General features: G+C 40.5%; 1 protein-coding gene across 1 annotated transcript in view; it reads left to right on the top strand.

Annotated features, from left to right (window-relative positions):
* SMARCA2 (SWI/SNF related BAF chromatin remodeling complex subunit ATPase 2) overlaps positions 1 to 13,239 on the top strand; it is a 161,112-nt gene that overhangs the window by 56,673 nt on the left and 91,200 nt on the right. Inside the window, exons 17-19 of the mRNA XM_007466755.1 lie at positions 2,406 to 2,648; positions 4,005 to 4,118; positions 12,687 to 12,794. Coding sequence (XP_007466817.1) covers positions 2,406 to 2,648; positions 4,005 to 4,118; positions 12,687 to 12,794 — 465 coding nt within the window. The remainder of the gene's footprint in view (positions 1 to 2,405; positions 2,649 to 4,004; positions 4,119 to 12,686; positions 12,795 to 13,239) is intronic.

Here is a 13,239-nt window from a genome sequence, read left to right as displayed (position 1 = left end):
AAAAAAAAAAAAAAAAAAAAAAAAAAAAAAAGAATTCACCTGGGTTCCTTCAACTCTTTTTTTCTCTCCAACAGCCCTGAACGTCGTGCTTATGGAAGAAATAATTGTTTTTGTTGCCCTGGGATATTGTCAGCAGCGTAACTTCATTTCTCTTGTGTCTTTGTCTCTCCAGAGATGAGTAGGCATTTCTCCATATGGTCTTCTCCATGTGAACGTTTATCCCAGCTGCAGTTTTTGTGCTATTCTTGTTTTATGTTTTTCCCGGTGAAATAATGGGCTATTATTGTTTGAATTACTCTGGGCTCTTTCTGTGACTATTTATTTGGAGCTGGAAAAGAGTCGTTTTCTACCTGTGACCTACATGTCTGCTAATTTGTATGTCCTAAGTTGTCCTTTAGCCAAAAAATTGAATTTTTTTCTCCATTTATATCGTCTTGTCTCCTAATATATTCATGTAGAATGATGGGAGTAGTTTCTGTCATAGAGGAAGCATGAAAACTTAATTTTTTTTTCCTTTAGTAATTTCTTTTACCCTGTGGTGTTTTGAAAGCACTATAATCTGAAACTAAGTTATGGTCAGAATCGAACAGAATCACTATTTCTGGGGTCTGTTCTATCTCTGCATTAAACCTTTGCTCTGGGAACAGAGAGTTCTGTTCATGGCATCCTAGGAAATACCATAAAGGAAATGGGCTCCCAGGGGAGGTTTGTTTAATCATTGAGATGGCACCAGCAACAATGCTGTGTTCCTCTTCCTCATGCTCTAAGATGAATTTGGCAGTGTCAGGAATGACGTGTTTTCAATATAACTGTGGGAATGTGTTTGTACATTTGAGATCCTTTAAAGAAAATTCATATCGTGTCTTCTGCCTATGTATTTCAAAATTCATCAGAGACGCCTGGTAACGAGGTGTATTGCTTTTATTTGTCACTGGAGAAATGAAGCTCTAGAAAGGGGTAGTAATTTTTTTCTGAGTGCAAGACCTAATTAGTAGTAGACCCGATAGCAAAATCATAGGCCTCTGATTCCTTGTTTATTATTTCAAAAGCTAAATTAGGCAGGGAAGTAGATTTAGAATATTGATTTAAATACATTTTTATCTCCTGGCCTCTTTTCACGCTATTGGTAACTTTGGGACAGTTGATCGTACAACTTTAATTATTCTTAAGCAGTTTTCTTAGAGGTAGCAGAGGAAGGAAAAAATTTTTTAAACTCTGGGAGTTTCTTTTACCCGAACATCCCAGCCTGACTGATGATTTTATTCCTTTTCCCGGGACTTTACTGGTGCTTCTAATGAGGAAGGAGAGGACTTTACAGAACGCTTTGCCATCTCCCTCGTCTCTGAGAGCTTTGCAGCGGGATCCAGGGACATCTGAGCACCAGATGCTTTTCTTGGCCATTGCCACTGTTTTGTGGGGAATGGATAGGCTTAGTGGGATATTCCTCATTGTTCTCACTTTGAGAAACAATGACCTTGGAGAGGGCTGAAGGGTCAGATGTGAGAGGGGAAGGGGACTGTGTGTAGACTTAGGAAGGAAGATCGTGACATATGGTCACATTTTTTATTTTTGAAGTGATAGTTATGCTGGTGGAATATATTGTGTTTAATTCTGAAGTTTTGGCATAAACAGAGGAATGCTATTTTAGCACTGCCCTCTCTGCCAGTAAGTCTCTCCTTTCATTTTAGACATCTTGAAATCGGGGTCCTAGACCTGGCAGGTAAGGAGTCTGTATGAACTAAGAGAGTCCGGGTTGCCAGATCTTCTAACGTTTTAAAAGAAGCTGGATGTCCAGATTTTTATGTGAAATGTTCCAACTTTTAAATGTTAGCAACTAAGTTCAAATTAAAAAAAAAAAAAAAATTAACAACAACAACAGAAAATGAGCCAAACCCTGAAAGTAGTAGTCAGCCAAGCCAATAGAAAGAGGGCATGAAGCCAGAGCACTTCCGCTGCAGGTGCCTGCTGACGCCATCTTGGAGAAATCAGTCATTAACCTCTGCTTCAAGTGAGGAGCTATATTCTGTGCTTACTATGAGCAGAGGTAACAGGGCCATTAAATCTGGCATAGCTGTCATGACATAACATTAATAGAAGGAGTATTGGATGGGGAGACACAGGAGCTAATCCTGGCCCAACCATTTCATTCTGGGCCCAAGTTTCCGTCTTTGTGAAAGGGTCATTTGGAATCGCACTCAGTTAGTCCATTCCATTACTACAGAGTGCACGATGATCTGTCAGGTATGGGAAATAGACTGTTAAGATTCTATTGTGCTAAGGAATCTCATGTCATAGCTTTTACCAGGCGTGAGTTCTTTGGGTTTTTCCACGTCACCACTTGCCTCTTAGAAGTAGCTGTGTTTTCCTTTGTTCACCGCATGTTGGTCCTTCCTCTTGTGTTATAGATTCGGTGGAAATATATGATAGTGGACGAAGGCCACCGAATGAAGAATCACCACTGCAAGCTGACTCAGGTCCTGAACACTCACTACGTGGCCCCCAGAAGGATCCTCTTGACCGGGACCCCCCTGCAAAATAAACTCCCGGAACTCTGGGCGCTCCTCAACTTCCTCCTTCCCACAATTTTTAAGAGCTGCAGCACATTTGAGCAGTGGTTTAATGCTCCATTTGCCATGACTGGAGAAAGGGTACTGGCCTAACTTTTGTTTTTCCCACTGCATGACAGTGAAATGAAATGAAAAGACCTAAAGCTGAGAACACTAGAGCCACAGAAAACCCATAGGGTGGTTTACAGTGTTATAAAGTATCAGGAAGCCAATCAGTGGATGTATATGTTCTCACTCCAGGGATATTTTTCCATCCAGAGAAGATGGATCTGATAATGGATGTAAGATCTAGGATCTAGGGTGTCCTAATCCCATTGTCTTTTGCCAGTGTGTTAACCAGGCCAACAGAGGGTGTTCCTGGCTGGTGGAATGCTTAACTGCTACAGGCCGCAAGGAGGATAAATGCAGAGATATTTGTTCAATCTATTTAACCACAACTCAACCAACCGAATATAAACCTTAAAAAGAAATATTTCCTTGTTATAAACTTGGGCTTCCCTTTAAACCATTTCCACATTAAGAGTTTGTATGTAAAACCGAACTGGTTTATACTAATTTTCTTTGCTCATCGTTTTCAGGTTTTAGTGTAAGCCTCAGTCTTGTGTGTATATAAATACTCCTCAAACCCTGGAGTAGCCATTTTCAAATTTCTTATCATCATTCCTTCCGCTATAGAAACGAAAAGCCACTTAACGTGCTTTAGGGAAATTTATGTTGGAACTATTTGGCCCTTTAATTTTGAGATGTCACAGGTACATTAGCCTTTTGTTAGGAATTCACTGGCTTGCCCATTTGGAGAAGGTAACGTCAATCAGCTCTGCCCCCTAGAGGTGAATAGAGGAAGGTGAAAGAGAAAGCGAAGAATTTATATATAAACAGAACTGAACTTGACAAGATCAGAGCAGAGCGAAGGAGGATGCAGGTAGAGGGGCTTAGAAAGCCACCGACGTAATCTGGATCCACTCTTGTTCTTTTCAGGTTCAGGCCCTCTTCCCTTGGTATGTTTCTGCATCTGAGACAATCAAAGTTAAGAGCCTAACTTAATGCTTCAGTTTGAAGGAAGAACACATTAACTATTGCCCTTTTACTCGTGTTCTACCTCAGCCTTTAGTCAGCCTTTACTGCAATCATATCCCATAAAATTCTGAGCCGTTAACACTCCTGAACTAAAACTGATGGCTCTGGGCCGTTTTCTACAAAACTCAGCATTCAGACCAAGACACCCATTTAGAGGCTGTTCTGTTATTACCACCTGGTAGGAAGTTGGGAACAGCATTCTGAGGTGTGCATGATGGGTATAAACCTAGCCTTAATGTACATAAAATTTCAATCATATATTGAAACCAATAATAAATGTAAGATGAAGAGTCATTGCATGAAAGATCTTTTTTTTTTAAAAAAAGCAAAAGATCAAATTCATCTAAGGTTCTCTTACAGGTGGACTTAAATGAAGAAGAAACTATATTGATCATCAGGCGTCTGCATAAGGTGTTGAGACCATTTTTACTGAGGAGACTGAAGAAAGAAGTTGAATCCCAGCTTCCAGAAAAAGTATGTTGCAAATTCAAAAGTTGTGGTTTCTTCCCCTGCCAATGCATTTGGAGTACCTGCCCCTGAAATTGTGTTTCGGAAACAGCAGGCATGTATTTTAGTTCCAGGTAACTGGGAAATATCTTAAAGGATTTTTTTTTGTTAGATGGAAGCTAGGGGGTTTAATGTAGAGAGAGAAGGGAAATTTTAGCATTTCATCTTGGTTTCCAAAAGTTTGGGGGCACATTTTAAAAAATAACCAAATTCATTATGTCTCATTACATTTTAGCTTTAACTTGCATTCACTTAACATTACATGAATTAACATTCTGTTTTAACTTTAGATTTTTACTAACCTCGTTGAGTTCACTCTTGTGGGCGCCGTAGAAATGTTCTGCTTTGAGCCAAATAAGCCTTTGAGTTTGGGGCTTGTATCATTATCAAGGGACGTGGTAAACATTTGCCAGGTTTCCCAGTAATGTGTTTAATATTGGATGCTTGGGATGTCACGGTTCTGATAGTAAGTGAAAAATAGGGTTCCTGCAAATTACAGACGCATCATCTAATTTAAGTTCCTGTGAACATTTTAGGAAATATTTTTCAGATTACTTTTTGGACACTGATTTTTCAGTGCTTTAGAATGTCTTTTGAGCCCTTAGCTCCACATTTTTAGGTTGGATTTGGGTATTGGTTTAATATGGTTTTGATCATATTTTGGAACCGCACACACTGGAGTTCTACGTTTCATTCTCTTAAAGATAGATTGTTTGGCATTGTGCACTGTTTGTTGCATGAGATAGTTTGATGTGAGTTTTCTCTTTAGGGGAGCCAGCTGTGAAATGTGTGTTTTGCATCATTGTGTTTTTCTGTGTAATGACTCTATTTTTTGAACAGATTGGTTCGTCCTGCCCAGTTTTAAGTGGGATTGGCAAGATAGTATACAAAGTTGATCACTTTGCTAAGAGAGAATTTTGATCCCTAAGCCCCTATTCATTAGCAGTTGGAAAAAAATTAAATATTAACACGGTTCTTACACCATGCTTATCCCAGCAAAAACCTAAATACCTGAGTATTTTATTTTGCTAGTGAATGCATCTTGGGGATTGAATGCCGTTGATATTTCTTTGACTTCGTGTGGTCTTGGCATCTTTGGGTAACCCCCTTTCTATTCAGTATGGACTTTAGTTACAGAATAAGCTGAGGAATGGGTACAGTGGTCATGTGGCTGCCTTGAATGTTACTGAGATCCTGCAAGTTATAGAGACGGAATGTTAAAGATTTTAATTTGTCCCATACTTCCTTTTGTTTCTTTAGAAGAGCTATAAAATAAAAGGCAATTAACTGAAGTTCTTCATTTATTCATTCCATAAAACTTCTTAATGTTGTTACTCATTACTCTGTATTAGCCAGTCCTGAATGGCTAATATAGATAGATATTTTAAAAACATATTACAAGTTGAAAGTATGCCCTGTTTTAAGAAAATCCGTTGTATTAAAATCCAGACTTTTGGGCTTCCCTGGTGGCGCAGTGATTGATAGTCCGCTTGCCGATGCAGGGGACACGGGTTCGTGCCCCGGTCCGGGAGGATCCCACATGCCGCGGAGCAGCTGGGCCTGTGAGCCATGGCCGCTGAGCCTGCGCGTCCGGAGCCTGTGCTCCGCAACGGGAGAGGCCACAACAGTGAGAGGCCCGAGTACCGAAAAAAAAAAAAAAAAAAAAAAAAATCCAAACTTTTGCAGCATAAGGATTATGGGGTGATTGGTTATATCACAAAGGGATTCTTTGCTTTACTAAAATATTTATTTCACAGCTCTTTTCACAAGAAAACTTCCTGAGTATTGATAAATTTAAAAAATCTAGGATTAGATTTTCAAGAGCATGTTTCTGATATAAAGTACACATGTACTGTTTAATATCCAGATTTTTATATTGGAGGTATGTTAAACACCCTGTGTGTGATATACAGGCATACCTCATTTTATTGCACTTTGCTTCATTGCCCTTCATAGATAACATGTTTTTTTTCCCCCAAATTGAAGGTTTGTGGCAACGCTGCGTTGAGCAAGTCTGTCAGCACCATTTTTCGGCATATGCTAATTTCATGTCTCTGTGTCACGTTTTGGTAATTCTCGCAATATTTCAAGCCTTTTCATTACTGTTTTATGTGTTACGGTGATCTGTGATCAGTGATCTTTGATGTACCATTGCAAAAAGATTATGACTCACTGAAGGCTCAGATGATAGTTAGCATTTTTTAGCAATAAAGTATTTTTTGATTAAGGTATGTCCAATATTTTTAGACAGTGCTATTGCACACTTAATAGACTATAGTATGGTGTAAACATAACTTATATGTGCTAGGAAACCAAAAAATTCTTGTGACTTGCTTTATTACCATATTCCCTTTCTTTTGTTGGTCTGGAACTGAACCCACAGTGTCTCCAAGGTATGACTGAATTATTTGTGGATAAGCTACCTTTACCTGGAGGCAACTTGGTGGAGTGGAAGTCATGGGCTCTGCCCGTCAGAGTGGACCTCGGTCCCCACTGCATTCTCCGTCTCATACTAGCTATGTGAGCTTGGGCAAGTCTCTTAACCCAGTGGGTGTCAGTGTTCTCACCAGTGAACTGGAAAATAGACAATACCTGCTTCACAGAAGAGGATTGAATGGATGCAGTACTCATAACACTATGCCTGGCACGTGGTAAGGGCTCAACTGGTGACAGCTGCTACCACCAGAGTCCTTACTTTCTGCTCACACTGCTGTTTCTATTGCTGACTTCCGGTTCTGCTTCCCTATTCACTTCAAGTTCTTTCTCACTGTTCTCTGGTCCTGGCACTTTCTGTGTTCCTGCCCCATCTCTGTCCCCATAACCTCTTCATGGCGAATAGGGGAACTAATGACTTGGCATGTGTATGTAGCCGTTATTGATGTGGTTTGGCCAGTTTTCACTCTTTGCTCTTTCTACCTTGTTAGGATTTTTTTAATCTGGGGAAAATTGGCCATTTAAGTGTCATCCTTGGGGGTAAGGAACTTTCTTCTGCCAGCATCTGCTTGTAGCCACAAACAACATATATGTCTTTCTCAGGCTGTATAAGGAATCTAGAAAGGAATTGTGGCCGATGGCAGGAAAAGGCTAAATATTTTATAGAAGTGATGCTCAAATGTTTTCATGACAAAGAATCAGGGAAGTGGATTTCCATTTTATTTTTTAACTTACATATAATAAAATTCACTCTTTTTGGTGTATAGTTCGGAGTTTTGACAAATACATAGCTACGTTAACTCTACCCGCAATCAAAATACAGAACAATTCTGTCTCCCAGTCCCCCCAACCAAAAGTTTCCTGGTGCTCTCACTTTTTAGTCAAACTCTCCCTCTACCCTTAGCCTCATGCAACCGTTAATTTGTTCTCCATCCCTGTAGTTTTGCCTGTTCCAGAATGTTGTATGAAAGGAATCAGACAATGTGTCTCATCAGACCTTTTGCATCTGGTTTTTCATTTAGTGTAACGAATTTGAGATACATCCAAGGTGTTGGATGTATCATTAATTTGTTCATTTTTATTGTTGAATAATATTCTATTACATTGATGCACCAGAGTTTGTTTATCCATTTAACTGAAGGAAATTTGGGTTGTTTCTAGTTTTTGATGGTTATGCATAAGTCTACTATGACCATTTGTATATAGGTTTTTGTGTGAACATAGGTTTTCATTTCATTTTAGTAAATATCTAGGAGTGGGCTTGCTTGGTCATATGGTAAATGTGCACATAACTTTATAAGAAACTTCCGAATGGTTTTCTAAGGAGTCTGAACCATTTTGTAGTCCCGCCAGCAATGTATGAGCATTCCAGTTCCTCCACATTCTCCTCAATACTTGATATTTTCAGTTTTTAACACTGTTTGCCGTTTCAATAATTGTGTGCTGATATCTTGTGACTCGTCTTCATGTGTTTATTTGGCATTCATGTGTCTTCTTTGATGAAGTGGTGCTTAAATCTTTTGCCTATTTTTTCCCCAATTATTTCTTTTCTTACTGTTGAGTTTTCAGATAGAAAAACTCTTAAAAATACAAAGTACCAGCCCTAGCCCCGGTAATTCTGTTCAGTATAGTGGGAGTGACCTCAGGAGTCTGTATTTCCTCAGATGAAACCAAAGCAGGCATAGAAGGGCCACAGTTTGATAAATGCAGTTCTACTTCATAGAAAAATTAGTTTTAATGATTGAGTATTTAATAAAAATTAGTTTTAATCAATGAGTATTTAATGACTTAATGCGTCTAATGAAACACCTAATGAGCAAGAGAATATACGGTCTCTAGGCCCCTCCCAACACCACCACCAAGCTGCTGGCATAAGATCCATTCCTTATACTTACGGAAGAAGGGCAATTCATGGAAAAGGGATGACATAAAACCTAACTTAAGCTAAAGAAAAATTGATTTTTCGATTTAGCTCCCATTTGAGGTTGTCTGTGCTGACTTTCCCCTTTGTATAATCAAGAACCAACTGTACTTGCCATTGGCTATGTGTGTGTGTGTGTGTGTGTGTGTGTGTGTGTGTGTGTCTAAATATGCTAAAATATGTATTACAATGTCTGAGATTAACTAGAGGTTGACCTACCTAAAATCGACCCTGATTTTGATATAATCTGTATAAAACCACAAAAAGCATTGTTTAGATGGGCAGCTTTTATATTCATTATATAAAAATTTAGAATGCTTGATGTAATTAATCATCACTTTGTTCCTCTCTTGCCATAGATTCTAGAACCTGGGACTTTCATAAATTTAATCTTGGAAATCTCAATTCACAAAGTGGTAATATATCACACACAGTAGTCGGGATTTATTGATCTAATAATACCTCCTTTTGGAAGGGAAATTATAAGTGAGGAATAGTGTTTAGGGAGAAACTATGAATAAAGGTTGAAAACTTTTACAGGGTTATATGGGAAGAGAGTCTGGGCCAATATAACCACCCAGTTTAGCTCTCTGAAGGGACCAATTTGATCATTACTAACATACGGAGTCTTAGGAGATAACTGTCATATCCATGAGGCTGACACCCCAATTTTACATATAATTTGAAAATAGTAGTCCCAGTGGCTCTCATAAGCCTAACTTGTTGGGAGAATCATCCCTGTTAAAGAGTCATAGATTTTATTTCCTTCAACACCAGCCTATTTTGAGGAACTTTCAAATTCATGCTCTAATCAGGGACCATCATGTTTTTTGGAGGTGACCCAGACCCAACACAGTTTGAGATGGCGTGATGATTACAAAGACTTTCCTCGCCTTGCCCCTGTCAGTCTGCATGTCTACTTTAGAATTCTTCAGTCTGCCCTTTTCTCAATGCATAGCTCTGATGGCTTGCTCTGTGCGCTGCACTGCCCTTGGGCGGGGCTGGAAGGTGCAGGAGCTGTACCAGAAATTGGAGGCATGGTGTGAGATGTCACTGAACAATGGCATGACATCAGGAGGAAGGATCCAGGCATTCAAGTGCTTAGGAGAGGGGTCCCCAGAGCACACAAAGGGGTGTGTGTGTGAGTATGTGGGGAGGTGCTTACTAGTAATCCATTGAGGTGTGGGAAGATTTTAGAGCTTCCATTTATATTACTTTTTCTCTTAAAAATAAAAAAATATAAGCTTTATTAATTTAACATACAGATGGGCACTGGTACCCATGTGGTATGTATGCACATCGGAAAGTCAAGATACCTTGCTTAGACTGTATCGGTTATCCTGGGCGGGTATGTGACGGGAAGCACCTCCATCTGGGGCATCAGATATCCGCTCACCGTCACAGCCTGGTTCCTGCGCTTTCTGCCTACTGTGAGCATTGCGGGTTTCCCCGTATCCAGATAAAAGGATTTTAGGATGATCTCATTTTAACTAAACTGACACCCCTGGCCCTCAGAATGAATGAAGGGCTTTAAAAGATTCTGCAAAGGGTTGCAGGTTGAAAACAAGATGGATGATGTAAGCACAGATGGACGGTAGGAAAAGGGCAGTCCTGCCACCTCTCCTGTTCCTAGTGTGGGTTTTCACCAGCCCCATTATAACCCCAAAAATTAGATGTCACCAAACTGGCCTCTTGAAATGTAGATATAAATCAACTGCCTTTAACATTGACCCCTGTCCTAAAGGTAACTTGTGTTTTGAGACATTAATGTCCGCGTGTGCATATAATTCATAGTTAAATATATGGGCATGTATTGGGAAGAGGCGCTTTAGCGTGTCCTCCTGGTAAGGAACTGCCATCAAAAAAGTTTAATGACCACTTCTTTGTGGGAAGTGAAAAGGAAGATTGACTTTGACTGTTAGATATGATTGGGGAAGATCTTCCAAAGAGCCCTCGGGGAGAGTAAAATTTGGAAAGGAAGCCCTAAGACTAAAGACCCTCACCCCAGGCCTGGGGGAAAGTACAAAGACAAACAAAATAGCTTGGACTTGTTTGGGAGGTTACAGGGAGCTAACGTAAAATATAGTCGTGAAACTTAGGATGGTGATTTTGATGATGTGTATCAAACTAGCTTCTGGTACCCCCTAATGGTGCTTGGGACGAGGGTTGGGGGGAACATCGCCTTCCTACAGCAGCCATCAGGTTCTAGGGTTGAGCTCGCTTCTCTGCTGACTTGGCCCCTCTGGGGGTGTTTGACATCCCTATCTGCATGGCATCATCGTGCATGCCTCCTGCTTCCCAAACTCCCTCCCCTCCAGCTCTTAGCAGCAGCTAACTGATGGGAAGGAGGTTGAGGGTCCAGTCCCTCATTCTGGTTCTTCTGTCTCCTAACGCACTCACAAGCAAGCCTCAGCCCTCCTTTCCACATTCAGGAAAGTGTGCACAAGGTGGCTGGCAGGGAGGCCCAGGTGAAGGTGAACCATCAGGGCTGAACTGGGAAACCTAAAAGTCTCCATGGTCATCCTTAGTATAGAGCTTAAGGAAGTCAAGTCTGGTTCGATCCTAACTGCACCATTAAATAGCTGCATCGTTTCAACCCAGTCACTTAACCTTTCTGATGCTCAGGTTCCTTGTCTATAAAACTGGAACACCACTAAATGTAACTCTCCTACAGCTCTTGTGTAGTGAAATGGGAGAAGGCACATAAAGCATTTTTGCACGGGGCCTGGTCCATAGAAAGAACTCAATAATACTAGCCCTTGGTGTCATTTTTATCATTATGCTTGTTAAAGTCTGAAGTTGTTTAACATTTTTCTACACCGTGATCAAGTTTCGTGGAGAGTTAACAGCTCTTGAAAAAGTCAAAGTACTTTAAAAACATGCAGCATCAAGTCTGTGGAGCACAAAGCCTGTACTAACAGTGCATCCTTATTTATTAAGCTTGGAGATGTTTTTTCCACCCTGGCCAAGAAAGTCATTAAAAACTAAAACAAGTTTATGGCAGGTCACTTGCTTTTCTTAACTTTTCTGCAGAAGAATCCACCTTTCTCTAATCTGATTTGGTGCATCAAAATGAGTAGCAAAAGGCTATATTAATTGCGGTTCTGGCTGGCCTGACAGGTTCCTTCTAAAGCAACAATCGAATGAATATTCAACTTCTCTTCATCTGTGACCTCCTCGGCCTGGCCCTCAGAGCTGAAAATAACCTGATCATTTTTAATCAGTTTGTTAAACATTAGGCAGCTTGCTGATTTGCTTTTAATCACATTCTGCAGATTTCTAGGCATTAATCTGATGTTTATTATGAAAATTTCACATTTGTATTCTGGGGATTTTTTTTAATAAAGAAAAACAATAATAGGAAATAATCAAGGCAGATTGTGTGCATTAGGAGCGTGCGAGAAGTATTGCGGGTGTGTATGAAACCACCAGCACATGAATTCCCTTTCACTGTTTTAAATTGGATTTTTCTGTTAATTCAAAATGGAGGCACATGCGGCCTTGCCTCTAAAGAATATGGTCCTAAAGTTGCATCCAATTGTGGATTAATTCCTCTCCTTTGCCTGTTATCCTCACTAGGGTAGTATCCTCTCATCCTTCAAAAGCAGAGGGTAATTACATATAGTCAACCTAGGGCTCTCATGAATCTCCTTTTCAGATCGGTATTGGGGGTAGCCACCTAGGACCATTTAAAAAGTGTTTTCCAAAGAAAATCAGAGGTTATTGGCCAAGCAATGTTTTTCCTAAAACTGTTCTGTTCATAGGAAAGGAGGTGTAGGTGGGAAGCAGAGGAAATACTGTAAAAAAAAAAGAAAAGAAAATACTCTGTGTGGAACATCTTTGAATTTGAAGTTTGCCAGCCTCTCTCTCTCTCTCTCTCTCTCGCTCTCTCTCAAATATGGAACAAGTCAAGAAATTTCCGAAACCATGACCCTAGTGTCAGTGGTCAATGACATACAGCCTTTTGAAGGTCCCTACAGTATAATGGTACCTTTAGTAGTGACGACTGTGGTCCTCTCCATCACTACCACCACCCCACCCCACCTCCTCCATGAATCCAAGAGTGGGGGAAGAGAGATACCTTTGTGGTTCCAGGAGTGCCACCAGCAGCCGTGTCTCAACAGTCTTCTTAGAACAGGCACCTTCTCTCTCCTGCTCTACTTACTGTTCTTTTCCCCCAGGTTGAATATGTGATCAAGTGTGACATGTCAGCTCTACAGAAGATTCTGTATCGCCATATGCAAGCCAAAGGGATCCTCCTCACAGACGGTTCGGAGAAAGATAAGAAGGTACGTGGCGGAAGATGTTGCAACTCAAGGTGCTGTCGTGTATCTTCTTGGGGCTGTGACCCTGGATACTCCTAGGAAACATCCCTGCTAATGCTGATTTGTCGAAGCAAATTACTGGGCTTTTTTTGGAGCTATTGTTGCTGCCTAAGAAAATCTCTTAGCCTCTTACCTGCAAACTGCATAGGAGCAGTTAGAAACGAACACCATCTTGGTGTTCGTATCACCAAAATAGTTAGCTATGCTCGTGTCAGTTCTGCACGGAATATATCTGCCTAAGGGTGTGGTGGCATTATAGAAGGTTTCGCAATCCAGTTTCATTCCCTGGGCATCTGTTCCGTGCTTCTAGGGAATAGACAGCTGTGAATCCTAGCGAATAGACAGTTATTTCTCAAAGCCATCCACTGGGCATAATTCCCTCCTTTAGGATAAGTTAGTCACAAGGAAG

The sequence above is a fragment of the Lipotes vexillifer genome, unplaced genomic scaffold (genome assembly GCF_000442215.2).
Source record: "Lipotes vexillifer unplaced genomic scaffold, Lipotes_vexillifer_v1.1 scaffold948, whole genome shotgun sequence".
Lineage (NCBI taxonomy): Eukaryota > Metazoa > Chordata > Mammalia > Artiodactyla > Lipotidae > Lipotes > Lipotes vexillifer.
This window is presented reverse-complemented; position numbering and strand designations above follow the sequence as displayed.